The 19,746-nt window shown below is 41.7% G+C and overlaps 1 protein-coding gene across 1 annotated transcript in view; it reads right to left on the bottom strand.

The window, feature by feature from the left end:
* Positions 1-19,746, bottom strand: part of LOC140732533 (serum paraoxonase/lactonase 3-like) — a gene marked incomplete at its 5' end in the record, with an annotated part of 50,700 nt that overhangs the window by 10,329 nt on the left and 20,625 nt on the right. Inside the window, 3 exons of the mRNA XM_073055302.1 lie at positions 5,316-5,516; positions 16,945-17,071; positions 17,607-17,772. Coding sequence (XP_072911403.1) covers positions 5,316-5,516; positions 16,945-17,071; positions 17,607-17,772 — 494 coding nt within the window. The remainder of the gene's footprint in view (positions 1-5,315; positions 5,517-16,944; positions 17,072-17,606; positions 17,773-19,746) is intronic.

The raw sequence follows: 19,746 nt of genomic DNA, 5'->3' as shown, positions 1-19,746 counted from the left end.
CCTGTAGTCTGAGACTCAGATGCCCATCAATTCTCCTTTGTTCCAAAATTAATTAATTAACCCACCATATTGAAGAACTGGATACTGAAGAATTAGGAAGCTCCCTCAGCATAGATGTCACAAACTAGGTGCCATACATTTTATGCAGCCTCTAGGGGAAGACAAGAAAAAGCAGCTGAAGTCTGTTATGGGCTGCATTCACAGCCTGGAAGCATAGTAGAGAGAGAAATCCTCATTAAATTTGAATAAATATTTGAATGTGTGCTGAAGAAGCAGAGCCTCGTAGGGCCACTAATTACTAGAAAATAGGATTAGGTTGGCTAGCTCATTTTTGACCAGCATAGATACTTTGGGCTGAACGGTTTCCTTCTATGTTGCAAATTTTACATGATTCTGTGAATTAACAGCACAAAATTAGAGAATGCTTTTAGTCAACAAAAAGGCGTAAGTTCCTTATTTTATAAACAGCACAGTACAAAAACAAATTTATACTAAACCCATTTCCAAATGCAGATTAGGGCCCAGCTGCAGAATTGTGGACAGTTCTGGGCAACACAAGTGGTGAAGAGAAAGAGTGAAAAGATTTTCTAGATCTGTACTTTGGGTGCTTTGAGGGATCCGTGAAATTTAAATTATTTAATTTAGCACAAAGATTTGCAGAGGCAAAACAACGGAATTAAAGTATTCTTTATATTCAGATGATGATGGTCGGGAGTGCATGGCCTGAAGAAATGGTGGAAAAGACAGACTCCAACTATCAAAAAGGAATTTGCAAGATGTTTGTACATTCTCCCCATGACCAGCAGGCTTCCAGGTCATTCTTTTCTGCAATCGGGCAGACCAGGAGAGATATGCTGTTGGTAGGGACCCTTCTCTCCTTCCAGGCGTCCAAGAGGTTAATGCGATAGGGCTGAAACTCCTTCCTCTTTTCTGGGTGAGAATCCCTTAGAAACATAGAAAACTTACAGCACAATACAAGCCCTTTGGCCCACAAATCTGTGCTGAACGTGTCCTTATTTTAGAAATACCTAGACTTACTCATAGCCCTCTATTTTTCTAAGCTCTATGTACCTATCTAAGAGTCTCTTAAAAGACCCTATCATTTCTGCCTCCATCACCACTGCCAGCAGCCCATTTCATGCACTCACCACTCTCCGTGTAAAAAGCTTACCCCTGACATCTCCTCTGTACCTGCTTCCAAGCACCTTAAAACTATGCCCTCTCATGCTTGCCATTTCAGCTCTGGGAAAAAGCCTCTGACTACCCACATGATCAATGCCTCACATTATCTTATGCACCTCTATCAGGTCACCTCTCATCCTCCACTACTCCACGGAGAAAAAGCCAAGTTCACTCAACCTATTCTCATAAGACATGCTCCCCAATCCAGGCAACATCCTTGTAAATCTCCTCTGCACCCTTTCTATGGCTTCCACATCCTTCCTGTAGTGAGGCGACCAAAACTGAGCACAGTACTCCAAGTGGGGTATGACCAGGGTCCTATACAGCTGCAACATTACCTCTCAGCTCTTAAACTCAATCCCACGGTAGATAAAGGCCAATACACCATACGCATTCTCAACTGCAGAGTCAACCTGCGTAGCAACTTTGAATGTCCTATGGACTCAGACCCCAAGATCTCTCTGGTCCTCCACACTGCCAAGAGTCTTACCATTAATGCCATATTCTGCCATCATATTTGACCTACCAAAATGAACCACTTCACACTTATCTGGGTTGAACTCTATCTGCCACTTCTCAGCCCAGTTTTGCATTTTATCAATGTCCCACTGCAACCACTGACAGCCCTCCACATGATCCACAACACCCCCAACCTTTGTCTCATCAGCAAATTTACTAACCCATCCCTCCACTTCCTCATCCAGGTCATTTATAAAAATCACGAAGAGTAGGGGTCCCAGAACAGATCCCTAAAGCACACCACTGGTTACCGGCTTCACTTGGAGGGTTAGATTCTCTGTTGGCCATGGTGCTCACCCTTGCAGGCACTGAGGTACTCTAGGGCAAGTCATCCACTGGCTCACGTTATCAGACCCATGTTCTGGTGTCTGGAGGAGGAACCCGCAGCAGATGCTCCAGAAAAATGGCCTCATCAATCTGCTCCTTTGACTTTTGTTCTTACTGAATCCATCAGCAGTGGAGACTCCTCAGGATGGTACGTCAGAGTGGGTGGCTGAGTACTGGAATGGAAGCACTGGCAACAGGTATCAGCCAGGATATCAAATTTAGCCAGCAGTGCCCTGTTCAGGTCAGGATAGTTGTTGGACCACCCTTCATCCATTGCAGTGAAGGCTTTGTGAGCCCGCTCCTCCTCTGGCCCTCACCAAGTCCGAGCCATCCTTTTAAGGCTGAGGAGATAGTTTTCAATATCATGACCTTGTTGATAAGGAGGCACCATCGGGCATTTCCACAACAGAGCAGGAGGGTTGAAGGGCTGGCAGGTGGGGAGACAGTGACAGGCTGCGTGATGGCCTCAACAGACATCTGCAGGTTTTGGAGTTCCTTTCTAAAAGCATTATCTCTCCTCCGTTGGGAAGACGGATTTTCCAAGAGGGTTCAGAGGTTGTGCCACTGAAAGGCCCTTCTGCTTCTGGCCTGAGTTTCGCCGTGGGCTGAAGTTTTCCCTCCTCTGAGGTCTGTGCTGTTTCCAAGGCAACTGTTACATTTTTAGCCTCAGACAGTTTCCTGAATTGAGACCACAATCCCACTCTCCCTTGATTTGAGCGCACCACTCTGCGACTGGCCATCCCACTGCTGACACCAGATGTTATGTATGTAGGTTATGACCAAAGAAAAAATGTCTGGAGTCGATTAGCACTTTAGTGCCAGGATGTTTATTAGGTGTGTCAAAAATCACACTTACAAAAAATTAGCAAAAATAGTGAAAAGATAGATGTCAATATCTACAAAAAGATATCTATTAGAAAACACAAAATAGCTCCTATTTTATTCTTGTCCAGTGTGAAAGTCCTGGCAGCCACTATCTCTCTTTCTCATACTGAGGGCAATGAGCTCCTTTTATTTGGCACTAGGACATACCATCTTTAATTCCAACAGAGAGATGTTAAGACCACACATGAATCAGAATATGATGCACCCACAATGTAACCACAAAATAAACAGAAGTATCTTCCTTAAATACAGTATACAAACAATGTATACACATTTACACATCCCCTTTTCTAAAGAAAGTGAATATTCCACCATCTATGGTGGGAAAGGCAGCATAAAGCCAACCCAAGCACATGCCATGGATCTGCAAGGAGTCAACAATGTGACACAGCAGAACGCTCCACACTTGCTGTTAAGTACAAATAAAGAATGAAATTAAACTAAAATTTAGCGTCTGACTCTGAATGCACATAGCAATGCGGTGGGAAAATAGTGGGTTAATTATGTGAATATGCCAGGGAATACAATGTGTACACCCACCACAACAACAGCAGAACGACAAGACAACGTGTGCAAGTGAATCCGCGTGTGCAAGGAGTGCATTTACCGAGTGTCCTCCGTCACACTCCCACATTCCAAAGACGTACAGTTAGGGTTAGTGAATTGTGGGCACGCTATCTTGGCACCGGAAGCGTGACGACACTTCAGGGCTGCTCAACACAATTCGACACAAACGACAAATTTCAATGTGCGTATGACAAAGCTTTATTTGATCATTACCTTCATTCAATTTCAGATCTGTGGTTTGGGCTGTTTGTGTAATTAATTGGAATTTTGTTTTATAAAAAAACTTGGGAAGATTATTTGGTTTGGAAAGAGGAAATGGTACTTAGTAAGAAGTGCTGTCAGGAAAACAAAATAAATTCTGCAGAATGGAATGACATGGCAAGGCTGTAGTAAAGTTACAACGAGGTCGGCAATTAGCCAGAACACTGAATGCAAGGACTGTTTGTGGCAGCATGGAGTTGTACCTGGTTTCTGCTCCCAAGATAACGCAAATGCTAGAAACTGTAGAGGCTGAAATCCAGAGCAAAAAAGCAAATGCCTGGAGGAACTCAGTGAATCAGGCAGCATTAGTGGCGGGAAATGTCCAATCGAAATTTCAAGTCAATACCCTCCATCTGGACTCAACGAATGTATATTTACTGTTAGGCCACTCTGTTTTATACTAATTATTTTGTCAAGTACCATCTATGTCCAATGGTGGCATAATGGAATAAAAAAAAATTGCAGATGATGGAAAACTATCATAAAAACCAGAAAACTCTGGGAACACTCCACAGATCAGGCAGTGAAATCGAGGTTTTCAGGTCCAAAACCCTTCATTAAGAACTGGAAAAGAGAGAATTTGTAGAGAAAGGGACGGATGAAACAGAAAGAATCAGGCAATATCAGGGTTGCTGGGGATGGGAGTGGTTGCTCATAAAATATAAATGAAGTCATCCAGCTGATAGTTTCATTGAGGGCAATTAGAGAGGGAGAGAGGATCTGAACAAAGGTTAGGCAATTGGAGAGACATAAAGGAAGGTAAATGTGAGAAGTGTAGAGGTGTAGGCCATACCTTGCAAAACTACCTATAGAACAAATGTAACTGGTAACCTGCCCAGTTTTAATAAAGCCAGAGAAAGCAAGGTACTGAAATTGTTGAATCTGGAATCTAATCTAGAATGGAAGATAGGAAGTTGTTCCAGAAAGTTATAACAGGAAATAAATAGGGGTGAGAGTGGAATGGGGAATTAAAATGGTATTGAATAGAAATTCCAAGGTCATTCTGTGAATTGAACACGGGTGCTCTGAAATGTGTCACCCAAACTGCATTAGCTTTCTCCAAGGCAAACACAAATGTAGTTGGAAGAAGTGTGGAGGCATGAGGAGTAATTCAAGGCAATAAGGAAAAAAAATGTTTCTGCTGAAATTATCTCTGATTATGGAATGATATGTAAAGTAATTTTAGGGAGAAGCAAAGGCCAAAGATATTTCTTACACTACATGATTGGCTAGACTCACAAAAAAAACTTCATGCCCAATGACTTCACCATCTGTATACAGGTATATAATGATCAAGAAAATTTTTGTAAAGGAATCAGATTCACATTAGTATTACATAACTAAAGGAAATTTCAGATGATTAAATGGTTGACAACTTTAAGAAACACAATGTAATTTTGCAATCCATTATTCACTATCAGGCAAGAGGAAGATTGCATCAAATAAGATCAAAAACACAGACTCTATTTGTATGATTAACAATCAAACCCAAAAAAAACATCATTCCAACACCAACCCACAATGCTAAGAGTAATGCTACTGCAGTCAGTAACAAACAAAGAAAATGTACTCACTTTCCATCAAGAGAAATATCCAGCCCATTGGGAAAACTAAGCCCTTTTGCAACTTCTTTTACTTCAGTCGGACTATAGTAAACAACGGAGCCCCAGGAATAGCCGAAAAGAAACTCGAAGATCTTCAGGTAAAAATTAGAGTAATAATGGTCATTGGTGGCATAGAAACTCTGAGAGCCCACTGCTATGATATCATTCACACTAGAAGAGTAAAAGAAAAGGAAATCCATGAATACTTGAAAATCTTTTTGTTTCTACCACATTGCTTTTGTAATATTTTGTATGTTAATTTGCAAATTTACTCCCAAGAACCTATTACAGTACAATGCCACGTCCACATTGTTACAAAGAGTGCTGAGATGTGCAGGAATGGAACAGATATTAGAACCCTCTGTTCTACTAACATTTTAAGTGCTGCCAATGGAGATCATTTATAGAACATTTTCTGTTTATGTCAAAATATTGAAAAGATGTCCATTGCTTTACACCCAATTACAATTCATCATACTTTAAATTTAATAATTAATTCAGAGATTATATGAAACAACAAACCAAAGATAAAGCATTTTAACAGATGCAGTTAAGAACAGTTATTTTTCCATATCTAGTAATAAAAGTTACTCTTTGCAACCACTGTCCAAACACTGTCCAGCCTCCTTCCTATCTACCACATACATACACCTGCGCTCTTCCTTAAATCAAGTGGAATTCACTTTTATTGTCACATGTATCCAGATACAGTGAAAAGCTTGTCTTGCATTCTGCTCACACAGTGTGAGGAGGTAAAAGTAAAACAGTTACAATAAAGAATAAAGTGTAACCATTATAGATAAAGTGTAGTGCAGATGAACAATAAGGTGTAAGATCATAGTGAGGTAGACTCTGAGGTTTATGGCATCAGGAAGACATTTAGTAGCCTTATAACAGCAGTGTAGAAGATATCTTTCCACATGCTTTCATACTTTTCTATCTTCAACGATGGAAGAGGAGAAAAGAGAGAGTGTTCAAAGTGGGTGGGATATTTGATTTTGCTGACCACTTTACTGAGAAAGCGAGTGTCTGCTACCATCAGGCAGGAGGTACAGATGCCTTAAGTCCCACACGACCAGGTTCAACAACAGATATTGCCTTACTACCAAACTCCTGAACCGGCATAGTTAATTTCATTCAACGCTACTCTGAACTGATTCTGTGACAGACAGATTCACACTTAGGGACTCTACAGCACATATTGTCAGTATTACATCTTCTGCAGAGTTTGTCTTTTTTTTGCACTTCGGTTGCTTGTCAGTCAGTGTCTGTTTACATATAGTTTTTAGTAAAATGTTATCATATTTTTTCCTGTAAATGCCTGCAAGAAGATGAACCTCAAGGTAGTACATGTTAATAACGTTCAAAGTAAAATTTATCATCACATACATGTCACCACATACAACCCTGAGATTCTTTTTTCCTGCGAGCATATGCAGCAAATTTATAGAATGGTAACTGTAAACTGGATCAGTCAAAGAGCAGATAGAGCATAGAAGACCACAAATTGTGCAAACACAAATATAAGTAAACAGCAATAGATAACGAGAAGTGCTGTTGTGCTTTCTTTGCAATGACATTGATATGATGGGTCCAGGACAGGTCCTCAGAGAGTGACACAAGTTATATATACATACATATATTCTCATTTGATAATAAAGTTACATTGAAATTTGAACTTGAGAAGTACAGACAGAGTCCATAGGGGTTAGGCTGGTTTCTGTGATGTGCTGACCTATAGAAACATAGAAAATCTACAGCACAATACAGGCCCTTCAGCCCACAAAATTGTGCCGAGCATGTCCCTACCTTAGAAATTACTAGGCTTACCTATAGCCCTCTATTTTTCTAAGCTCCATGTACCTATCTAAAAGTCTCTTAAAAGACCCTATCGTATCCACCTCCACCACTGTTACCGGCAGCCCATTCCACACACTCACCACTCTCTGCGTAAAAAACTTACCCCTGACTCTATTATTTTGTCATATCTGTGGCAGAATGAGTGCTCTAGAATTAATAAAATCCACCTCCAAAAATCTAAAAAAGAGGGTGGCATGGCTTTACCTAACTTTCACTTATATTATTGGGCAGCTAATATACGTTGTGCTACCTTCTGGTCTTTCTTCCACGGCCAACCCGAGTGCCCTAACTGGGTGGCAATGGAGTTGAGCTCCACTCAAGAATTATCTATCTCTGCACTTCTTGGCTCTGCACTCCCTAGTAGTCTGCCCAGATCAATAGCTAATCCTCTTGTTAGACACACTTTGCGTATATGGGCTCAGTTCAGGAAATGCTATGGTTTCCAGGGGTTTTCCGTTTCTAGCCCTGTCAGACATAATCACCTTTTTTTACCTACTACGTATGATTCAGCATTCCATGTTTGGTATAGGAAGGGCATTAGACATTTTGAAGATCTTTTCATTGATAATCGCTTCGCTTCTTTTCAGCAGCTCTCTGTTAAGTTCAACCTGCCTAACGCTCATTTTTTCAGGTATCTCCAAATCCGACACTTTATTGCTCCTTTATTCCTAACTTTCCTGAAATGCCTGCGAAAAATGCTACGGACCTATTTCTTTCCATTAATCCACTAGGTAAAGATTTAATATCAATTATCCGAGATAAACTAGCAGCCTTACGACGGGCCCCTGTGGATAAAATTAAAATGGCCTGGGAGCAGGATTTAAATATCTCCTTATCTGAGGAGAGCTGGGACTCAGTTCTCAAATCGGTTAACTCAACCTCTCTTTGTGCTCGCCATTGCCTTTTACAGTTTAAGATTGTTCATAGAGCCCATATGTCTAAATCTAAGCTACCTCGATTCTACCCTGGCATTAGTCCGCTCTGTGATAAATACAAGAGGGGCGTGGCCTCTCTCATCCATATGTACTGGTTCTGTCCTAGCTTGGAGAAATTCTGGAAAGATGTCTTCACTACATTATCGGGTATTCTGAATCAGCACCTAGAACCAAACCCCTTAATTGCTCTGTTCGGTTTTTGGGGCGAGACAGATTTATGTCTGGGTCCGACCAAATGCCGAATACTATCCTTTGCCTCTCTCCTGGCTAGACGCTTGATCCTACTTAGATGGTGAGATGTTGCCCCGCCCACTCATGCGCAATGGCTTAATGACATTATGGCCTGCTTGGACCTCGAAAAAATTCATTATTCAGTTCTTAATTCCATAAGGTCTGGGGACCTTTTATCGAATACTTTACCTCGCGACTCCTAATATCAATTCCACGATTAATGAAGGCTACACTGTATGCCTTCTTAACCACAGAGTCAACTTGTATAGCTGCTTTGAGCATCCTATGGACCCCAAGATCCCTCTGATCCTCCACACTGCCAAGACTCTTACCATTAATACTATATTCTGCCATCATATTTGACCTACCAAAATGAACCACTTAACACTTATCTGGGTTGAACTCCATCTGCCACTTCTCAGCCCAGTTTTGTGCACAACTCCACAGTTTTTTTGGTGGTCATGTGCAGAGTAGTTGTCATAGCAAGCCATCATACAGTGCCTTGAAAAAGTATTCAGGCTCCAACCCTTTGTTCACAACTGGTGATTTTGATCAATTTACCTGAGACACTTTATTTGTGAATCACATGCTCCTCCTCTCAATGGAGCCCAAAAAATTGGAAAAATTGGAAAGCATGAAAAACTAAAATTTCAAAAACTGAGATGTCCACAATTCAAAAGTAATCATCCCCTTTTGCCCAGTACATAGCTGAGCCACCTCGTACAGCTATTACAGCCAGTAGTCTTTTTTGGGTAAGTCTCTGTTAGCTTTGCACAATGTGATCGAGCAAGACCTGCCCATTCCTCCTTGCAAAATTGCTCAAGCTGTGCCAGGTTAGATGGGAGCAGCGGTGGAGAGCAATCTTGAAGTCTTCCCAGAGATGTTCGATCAACTTAAGGTCAGGACTCTGACTGGGCCACCAAGGACATCAAAATTCTTCATTTAAAGCCACTCCATGGCTGCTCTGGCAGAGTGTTTTGTGTTGTTGTCCTGCTGAAAGACGAACTTCCTCCCCAGTTTAATCTTTCTGGCAGAGTCGAGCAGGTTTTTTACCCAGGATCTCTCTGTATTTAGTAGCATTCATCTTCTCATACATCCTGACTAGATTTCCAGTCCCTGCGGCTGAAAAGCATCCACATAGCATGATGCTACCTCTACCATACTTTACAGCAGGGATGATGTTATCTGGCTGATGCACAGTATTAGATTTACACCACATGCCCCACTAAAAACAAAAGCATATCCTTGCCTGTAAAGATTTTGCAATGCATTTCTTAAAAGATACTGTAAAGATGTGGAAGAAGGTCTTGCAGTTCAAATTCTGTTCCAATCAGCTGGCGGGGACTTTTGCACATCTAGCTTGACAGCTGAATCTTTGAACATGGACCAGTCTACTGGCTCAAACAGTTGTGTAGAACCTCATCTGTTTCCTCAGACAAGCATTGTATAACTTTTTTGTAGTGGAGCCTCCCATTTTAGCTTCTGTTTGTATGCATGGAGAAGGAACACAGCCTGATAGACTGATTTATTGAAGTGCAAATGGGGTGGATAAGTAGGCATCTTTGATAGTTGTATAGCAATGGTCAAGGGTGTTTAGGTCTCTGGGTGGACCGGGGATGTGCTGAAAGTATTTTGTTAGTACACTTCTGAAGTTGTCTCATTGAAGTCACCAGCAATGATGAAGAGGTCCTCAGGGTTTCCTGTTTCAAGACTGTGGACCACAGAGTATAGGTCAGTGAGGCTTCATGTCCACCTGAGTTTGGATATAGACCACTCTCAGGACAGCTGAGGTGAACTCCTGTGGCAGGTAGTACAGGTGACACTTCGGGCAGGAGTAACATGCAACAGTCTGAAATATCTAACAATCCAATAACAGTAGGCTGATCTGTAGTTTTGCTCCTATTGCTTTTTCCATATATACAGTGCAGGCAGCCTTTTGTTCATGACATTTGGAGTGGATGGAATGATCCAACGACTGGCTTCTAGGATTGTAGGGATCCTAAGAGGAAACAGAAGTGGAGCATCCACACTGCACATCAGAGGTGAATCAATCACACGGATGTGAATGCTTAAGTGTTGTCCTTAGTATTCACATGTTGGGTCCTACCATCATTGACATTGGAGATCATCTGTGATCTCCTCCTCCTCCCCCTCTTTGCTGCCTCACTGTCGACCACCACTCACGTCAACAAATCAACCACACTGCAGAGCTTCAGTCTAATCCATTGTGAGCATGAACCAACCCTCACAGAGGGATCAGAAATGGACAGAGTGAACAACTTCAAGTTCCTGCGTGTCGATATCTCCGAGGACATAACATACCAATGCAACTACACAGCGGGCAAGGTAGCAGCTGTATTTCTAGGAGTTTGAAGAGATTTGGTAATGTCACCTAAAGCACTCAAAAACTTCTACAGGTGTGCCACAGAGACATCCTGATTGGCCGCATCACTATTGGGTACGAGGGAGAAGGGCTACTGCACAGGATCAAAAGAAGTTACAGAGAGTTGTAAAATTAGTCAGCTCCACCATGGCTACTAGCCTCCGTAGTATCCAAGACATCTTTAAGGAGTGGTGTCTCAGAAAGTCAGCATCCATCATCAAGGACTCCCACTACCCAAGATATGCCCTCTTCTCTTTGTTGCCATCAGGAAGGAGGTACAGAAGCTTGAAGGCACAGTCAGAAGTTCAGGAACAGCTTCTTACCCTCTGCCATCTGATTTCTAAATGGACATTGAACCCATGAACACTAACTCACTACTTCTGTCATTTCTATTTTTACACTATTTTTAATCTAATTATTTAATATAGATATATAAATATTTATTGTAACTCATTTATTTCTAATTTATCATGTATTGCATTGTTTTGCTGCCACAAAGTTAACAAATTTCACAACACATGCCAGTGATATTAAACCTGATTCTGATTGTTTAGTTTTGTTTATTGCATATTTAGCATGCACGAAATCCCTGGCCTCTCACAGTACTTACTGTGCCACCTCAATCATAACATTCCACATTTGTTAATGAACAGCTTTGAAACATTCCATTTCACAGTAAAAGCAGGAAAACTTTATATAACTATTAATGTACTAGAAAGGGGGTGTGGACAGTAACTCCACAAGTTCTGGAACAAAAATCGTTCTACATATCCAACATAAAGGTCAGCATCCCCCGGACCTATACAGATTCCCATATTACTTGTTTGAAGGTGTAGTCAACAGGAAAACTGGTTCAACACAAGACCAAGTTCACATGAGTGAATGAGGGCAGATGGGATCAATTGTTTTCTTTTCCATGGAATAAAACCATGGGAAGTGGAGTTGAAGCAACACTTGATATCCAGGGTGGAAATGAAATAGTTACAATCAAGAATTTGGAAATACCCTGAACAGCAAAAGGCATTGGGGGATAGGGGGTGGGGGAGTCACAGTTGTACATGGGAAAAGAATGGAAGAAAAATAAATAAAGCTAAGAGAAAAAAGATACTTCCATGGGCGTGGGGGAGAATAGAAAATAGGAATCACTCAGCATCTGTGGACCTGTCAATATTTCCAGTGTATGACCTTTCATTAGAAGGAAAGAGAGGACAGGTTTGTTTTCAGTCGTACAGAAAGAAGGTCTGTAGTAGGACGAGTCAAGATGGCTTATTGATGACATCCACCAGCACGTTCAGCTTCTTGATCTCTGTAATATGTTACTAATGGTATGATGGTGAGACCTGCATAGCAGACCAGCCTTATATGAGTAGGTAAAACATTGGTTCATTGACTCCAAAAATGGGTTCATAAGCGAACATACAAATTCAAAGACAGAGTAGACCATAGCCAGGCTTGCTCAGCATATAATAAGATCAAACCTGATCTGTCTGTATCCTTAACTCCACAATCTCATCTGCACATAATAATAGTATACCCTTTTCTTAACAAATAATCTACCTGAGATATGATCTTCGACCAAAAACATTAACTGCTTCACTATTACTTTCTGTAGATGTTGCCTGACCTGTTGCATATTTCCAGTATTTTAGATTTCCAGCATCTGATTTTTTTTCAACAAGCTATCAATTTCTGCCTTAAAAATATTCAAAGACTCTGCTTACAAAATTCTTCCCCCCTTTTGTGAAAAAGAGTAACAAAGGTGAGGAACCATTATAGAAAATACCTTGAATCGCTCTAAAGTGAATAACCCCCAATTTAAATAGTAACTTCTAGCTCTAGATGTTCTCTCAAGATGAAAATCTGCTCCTCAACCACCCTGCCAAACCCACTCAGGATCTTCCAATTATTCTCCTCTCACTCTTCTAAACTCGAGTAAATACATGTCTAGCCTTATTGTACAGCCAGATGACGTCTTTTCTAAATGCTTCCAATGCATTAAAATCCTTCTTTAAAACAGAAAAACTGTATTCCAAATGCGATTTCACTAATGTTCTACATAACTAAAGTGTAACCTCTCTACATTTATGATCAATTCCACTAACAGTAAACAATAAAATTCTCTTAACTTCCTTTAGATTTTTTTGTGCTTGCATACTAGCCTTTTTCAAATCACGCACCAGATTCTAGTGCAATTCAGAACTCCTCAGTCATTCAACACTGAAGTAGTTTTGTACGTTTTCTTTAATTTTTCCCTACATAAATGGTCAATATTAACGTATTCCAAAATCACACTCCAATTGCCACGTCTTTGCCATTCTGCCAAAGTATATCTAGTTGTAGCCTCCTTAGTTGTGATGCATTCACAATTTCTCCATCTATCCTCATATCACCATCAAAATCGACAACAATGTAATAACAGCGATGGTCTGTGAGATGATGATTTAACATTTAGTGATTGGGTCATGGCTTGGGAAAAGGTGGGTAATGATGTGAGAGGGTTTGTGCTCAGCATCTAAAAGGCACAGGTCAGTTTGTTGAGCAATAACGCTACTGTTAGCGTGCAGGCTTAGGGGACTAAGAGAATAGACATTGAGGGATTTTTCTATTTTTGGGAATAAACCATGGAACCATGCTTAATATTAACTGACTAACAATACCAATCTCCCCAAAACAACATAACAATACTGTCTCCCATCCCATTTCCTGCTATTATTCCATTCTCCTGGCTTCAGAGTTTAACTTCAATCTCATGGTTAGACTTGATCAAAGACCACACATGGGTGGACGGTTCCCAACTTCCAAAAATCAAGTTGCCTATGAAAGACTAGTAACAAAAAGTTAGCCCAAGATGGTTCAAGTTAATCACTAAGAATGGAAAAGGAACTGACTGAAGGAAAGAAAACACTCTCTAATTTGGAATAGACAATAGACAGTAGGTGCAGGAGTAGGCCATTCTGCCCTTCTAGCCAGCACCGCCATTCACTGTGATCACTGCTGATCATACACAATCGGTACCCTCTCCCCATAACCCTTGACCCCGCTATCTATAAGAGCTCTATCTAACTCTCTCTTGAAAGCATCCAGAGACTTGGCCTCCGCTGCCTTCTCGGGCACAGCATTCCACATATTCACCACTCTCTGGGTGAAAATTTTTTTCCACATCTCTGTTCTAAATGACCTACCCCTTATTCTTAAACTGTGGCCTCTAGTTCTGGTCTCACCCATCAGCAGGAACATGCTTCCTGCCTCCAGCGTGTCCAATCCCTTAATAATCTTATATGTTTCAATCAGATCCCCTCTCATCCTTCTAAATTCCAGTGAATTAATCCAGGTTTGTGGATGAACTGCCTGAAGTATCTCAGAAGTCAAATGCTTGGACCTCAAGCAACAGTAAATCAAGGCAGCTGGATTTAGCTGTGCTGTCTAGCTCATCCGAGATGCTTCTTCGGTTCTAATCCATAGTGGGTAGTTTTCCAGCTTTTAAACTCTAGTTGTTTAAAGGTATAGCAATCACTTTAAGAGCCATAGAGGTAATAAAAGGGTCATTAGCCTTATCTTTACATGAATAGAGGTGTGAACTGTTGTGGAGATGCTAGGGTACAGATGTTTGGACTGCATTGTAAGAAGCTGATAGGTGGTGTCGTACCCCACTCTACCCATCATGGATCAGAACTGAGGAAGACTTAGATGAGTGCTTGGATCATTACCATATCTATTTATTCAAAATAATCTAGATTCAAAAACAGTGCAAATATTAAACTCCTGGACATGATCATATCAGAGGACCTATCCTGTGATCAACATGCAAATGCCATTTCAAAGAAAGCACGGCAGTGCCTCTCCTTTCTTAGAGTTTGCACAGATTCAGTATGTTAACTGAAGCTCTGACAAACTTTAGAGAGTACCACCGCCCTCTGCCGTCTAGCAGAGCCAACTGGTTCCTCTCCGCACTGCCCTCCTCCATCTAGCAGAACTGGCCTTCTCTCTCAACCATTTCTCCTTAATCACCTCCCACTTTCTCCAGACTTAAGGAGTAGCCATGGGCACCGGAATGGGCCCCAGCTATGCCTGACTTTTTGTTGGCTATGTAGAACAGTCCATATTCCAAGCCTTCACTGGTAATGCTCCCCAACTCTTCCTCCACTACTTTGATGACTGCATTGGTGCTGCTTCATTCATCCACGCTGAACTCATCAATTTTATCAACTTTGCCTCCAACTTCCACCCTGCCCTTAAATTCACATGGGCCATTTCTGACACCTTCCTCCTATTACTTGATACCTCCATCTCTGGAAAAACTTGTCTACTGATGTCTTTTATAATCCTACCAATTCCCAGAGTTATCTTGACTAAACGTCTTCCCACCCTATAACAGGATTCTACCACCAGGTACATCTTTACATCCCCCCCCCCAGCACCCCACTTTCCACAGATTCCTGATTCCTTTGTCCATTCGTCCCTCCGCACTAATCTGCCTCTTGGCACATAATAACCCTGCATATGCTACACTTGCCCATTTACCTCCTCCCTAATTTCCATTCAGGGCCCCAGACAGTGCATCCAGGTGAGGCAGCATTTCATCTGTGAATCTGTCAGGGTAGTCTACCATACCTGGTGCTCCTGATGCAGCTTCCCCTACACTGGTGAGACCGGGTGTAAACTGGGGGACTGCTTTGGCAAGCGCCTCCTCTCCATCCACCAAAATCAGAATTTCTCGGCGGCCAGCCATTTTAATTCCTATCCTCATTCCCATTCTGACACGTCGATCCATGGCCTCCTCTTGTGCGAGGATGAGGTCACTCTCGGGGTGGATCAGCAACACCTTGTACTCTGTCTAGGTATCCTCCAACCTGATGGCATTAATACCAATTTCTCCTTCTGGTTATTTTTTTCCTGGTGATCCTCCCTCTTCCTTTTCTCTGTGGTCCACTCTCTCCTCCTATCAGATTCCTTCTTCTCCAGCCCTTTACCTTTCCTACCCACCTGGCTTCACCTTCACCTTCTGGCTATCCTCCTTTGCCTCCCCCCATCTTTTCATTTTGGCGTCTTCCTCCTTCCTGTCCCGTCCCGAAGAAGGGTCTCAGCCCATAACGTTGTCTGTTTATTGATCTCCATAGCTGCTGCCTGACCCGCTGATTCTGCGAGCATTTTGTGTGGCTTTTCTATAGACAGCATACTGACTAGTTGCATCAAAGCCTGGTATGGAAACACCAGTGCTCAAGAATGGAAAAGCCTACAAGAAGTGCTGGATACTGCCCAGTCCATCACAGGAAAAGCCCTCCCCACTGACCACATCTACAAAGAGCACTGCCACAAGCTTGAGGAGAACTTATTACTCTTCAACCAGCCTGGACATCTTCACTCACTGCAACACCGAACTGACGTTCAGGGAATCCACAACTTATATTCCCAGTATTATTTATTTACTTGTTTCTTTGTGTATTTGCACAATTTGTCAGTCTTTTTAGTGTGTAGTACTTCATTGATTCTATTGTATTTCTTTGTTCTATTCTGAATGACTGCAATAAAATTAATCTCAGGGTAGTATCCGGTAGCATATATATACATTGATAGTAAGATTCACTTTGAACTTCGGAAGTTGACAAGCCTGCAGATCAATGTAAAAATGAAGCAGGCATTGGCAACAGGAGGTAACTCATTCACCTTAGAATGAGCTGGAGAAGATATGCAAGTGGGTGGAATAATGTGCCTAAAGATTCAAGCCAAGGTAGTGCTTTTTCATCCTCTTGCCATTGTGGGCCATATTTATGACTCTCAGTATGTGACTTGGATCATGCACATACAATTTACTCTACATGAATACATTATAATAATTATTTTGTAATTATAGTCTGATCATAATGCAATACATATCCCTATTCTGTAATATCACATCTCTGCAGTCAAAGAACTCCAAATCCCATGCTAAATCAATAAAGTAGAAGTACCTTAACTGTTATTTTAACAAGTCTGTTTGCCTGGTCCACATGCAGCTCACAGGGTTGGAAGGAATTGGATATGAGTCAATGTACCCTGTAGGCTCCCCAAAACTCTTAGATGAGGCATGCAACACTCAAATATTGTTCAATCAAAACTTTAAGTTTTGACTCATCACAAGATGAAAGATAAAAAAGTCATATCAGCTTGTCCATCAGTTCAAAGCAGACTTATTTATGTTCACATGACATACTTGTTTAAAAGCTCATGTTGGATGGTCTTTAAATGAGTCAGACTAAGTTGTTCTTCTTCAAACTTAAATATTTCTACAGTGGTGGTATGCAGTGGGTGATTCACAACAAATAGAAGAACAGCACCACCTAGAAATAAATGACATAACATTAACAACACAGGAAACATTTCTAATTGGAGGCAACTAAAACTAGAAGACATAGATAAGGAGCAAGTGTCACACTCAATGTAAAAGTACTTCCCAATTCTCTTGCAATAAAGACCAACGTGCCCTTTACTTTCCTAATTACATGCTGCAACAGCCTAATAAATTATGCAATTTGGGCACAAGAATAGCTGGATTCCTTTGCATTTCACTTACCTACAATCTTTCTCATTCAGATAATAATCTACCGTTACGTTTCTCTTACTGAAGTGCATCAACTCACAGTTTCCCACATAACACTCCACTACTTAGTGTCCGATCAACCAGAATCCATTCATCGTAATGTTCCAGCATCAAACAACATGGGATTTTTAAAAAGTGTCAAAATAGACACAACATTTACTTGGAAAAGACAACCAAAGACTTTCTGTTCTCTATTTATTGATTCATGAAACTTCTCAGATCTGGAACACTCCCTCCACTCTCCAAAAGTGAAGATCAATTGTTGACACCTTTACCTTTCTGTATGAATGTGCTCAATCCATGTGGATTAAAGGACTTTACTTCAAACCCATGACTAATTCTCAATTCAACAGCTCTCAGTGTTGGGTTGTTTAAATTCACCAGGAAAATCCGCCCAGGCTGACCAGGTGCTAAGTCGGGTATCAATGGATATTTCAAGCCCTTAAAATATACAAATGAACAAGAAATAAACAGGTTTTATCTTATCATAATAGAAATTAAACATGTCCAATGTGAAGCAATAATCTCCAGCATATAGCACAAAAGCTGCACATTCGTAAGGTTTTAAAATACAATTAATCATCACATTTTACTGCACGGTAGATATAAATATATACCTTATCAATCCATAGGCCAATTAGAGTGTCACAGCAGCATTACAATTGCACAGATATACAAATATTAGAAGAGAAGTAAGAAAGAATAAAAACTAAGTTACCTCAAACAGTCTAACAGGAGGTGATCATTACTTCTCTGCCTATAGGTTGGCTCATTATAGAGCCCAATGGCCGAGAGTAAGAATGACCTCATATAGTGCTCTTTGGAGCAGCGCAGTTACCTTAATCTATTATGAAAAGTGCTCCTCTGTTCAGCCAAGGTGGCATGCAGAGGGTGAGAAACATTGTAGAAAATTGCCAGGATTTTCCATAGGGACTTTTGTTCTACCACAATCTCCAGTGTGATTCCTGTAACTGAACCAGCCTTTCCAATCAGTTTATTGAGCCTGTTTGCATCACCCACATTAATGCTATTGCCCCAGCACACCAACACATAGAAGATTATATTGGCAACAGCAGACTGGTAGAACATGTGAAGGAGAGGCCTGCATACTCCAAAGGACCTCAGGAAGTAGAGGCTGCTCTGGCCCTTCTTGAACACAGCCCGTGTTGGTTCTCCGCTCAAGTCTGTCATCCAGTGTAACCCCAGCTACTTGTAGGTCTTCACCATGTGCACATCCTCCTCACCATCAATGGTAACAGGGAGCAGTGCAGGCTTATCTTCCTAAAAGTCCATCACCATCTCCTTTGTCTTACCGATGTTGAACTGTGAATGATTCAGCTTGCACCATTTGACAAAGTCCTCCACCAGGGCCCTGTATTCATCCTCCCATTCTCCCTTTATACACCCAACTATTGCTGAGTTATCAGATAATTTTTGCAGATGACATGCCTCAGTGTTGTATCTAAAATATGAAGTATACAGGGTAAATGGGAAGGGAGCCAATACAGCTCCCTGTGGGGCCCCAGTGCTGCTTATAGCCATGTCTGACACACTACCCTGAAGTCGCACAAACTGTGGTCTGCCAGTCCAGTAGTCCATTATCCAAGAATCAATGGAAGTTCCAACCTTCATTGAATTAAGCTTTTCCCCAGCAATGAGGGCTGTATGGTATTGAAGGCACATGTGAAATCAAAAAACATTATCCTCACAGTGCTGCCCTGCTTGTCCAAATGGGAGTCAGCTCCATTCAGCAGATAGATGACAACAACATCAACTGCAATGTGCTCTTGGTAGGCAAACTGCAGGGGATCGAGGGCTGATCTGACCAGGGGTCGGAGATAAGCCAGGACCGGCCTCTCTAGGATCTTCATGATGCATGAAGTCAGGGCCACTGGATGGTAGTCATTCAAGACCTTCATTTGGCCCTCATTAGGTACTGGAACCAGAACCTGATGTTTCCCACACAGCCGGGACCCCTTCCAGGCTCAGAATCAGATTGAAAATGCGCTGGTGAACTTCTCCTTCAGGACCTGGGGGTTCACACATCTAGTCCCAATGCTTTGCCGTTCTTAATTCCGCACAGCCCTTCTCACCCGCTCAGTAGTGAAGGTGAGTCCATGATGACTGGGGAGTTGGTGGAAGGTGGGGGCTGGAGGAGGTGAAAATCTGGACGATAGCAGCTCATATGCGGAGGTGTGGATGGTAGGTGCAGGTTAAGGAAGGACTGTAAACTGTAGTAGCCTGTGTTGCTCATCCACATGTTGGAGAGGGGAGGAGGGAGGAGTGGAGGAAAAGGTGCTGAGGGCATTGGGTGCATCAGCACCTGGGCTGTTGTGCTGAGGAGGGTGTGAACAAGAGGGCAATTGTCAAACCTATTAAAGAACTGGTTTAACTCATTATCCCATTCATGGCTGC

The sequence above is a fragment of the Hemitrygon akajei genome, chromosome 8 (assembly GCF_048418815.1).
Source record: "Hemitrygon akajei chromosome 8, sHemAka1.3, whole genome shotgun sequence".
Taxonomy (NCBI): Eukaryota; Metazoa; Chordata; class Chondrichthyes; order Myliobatiformes; family Dasyatidae; genus Hemitrygon; species Hemitrygon akajei.
This window is presented reverse-complemented; position numbering and strand designations above follow the sequence as displayed.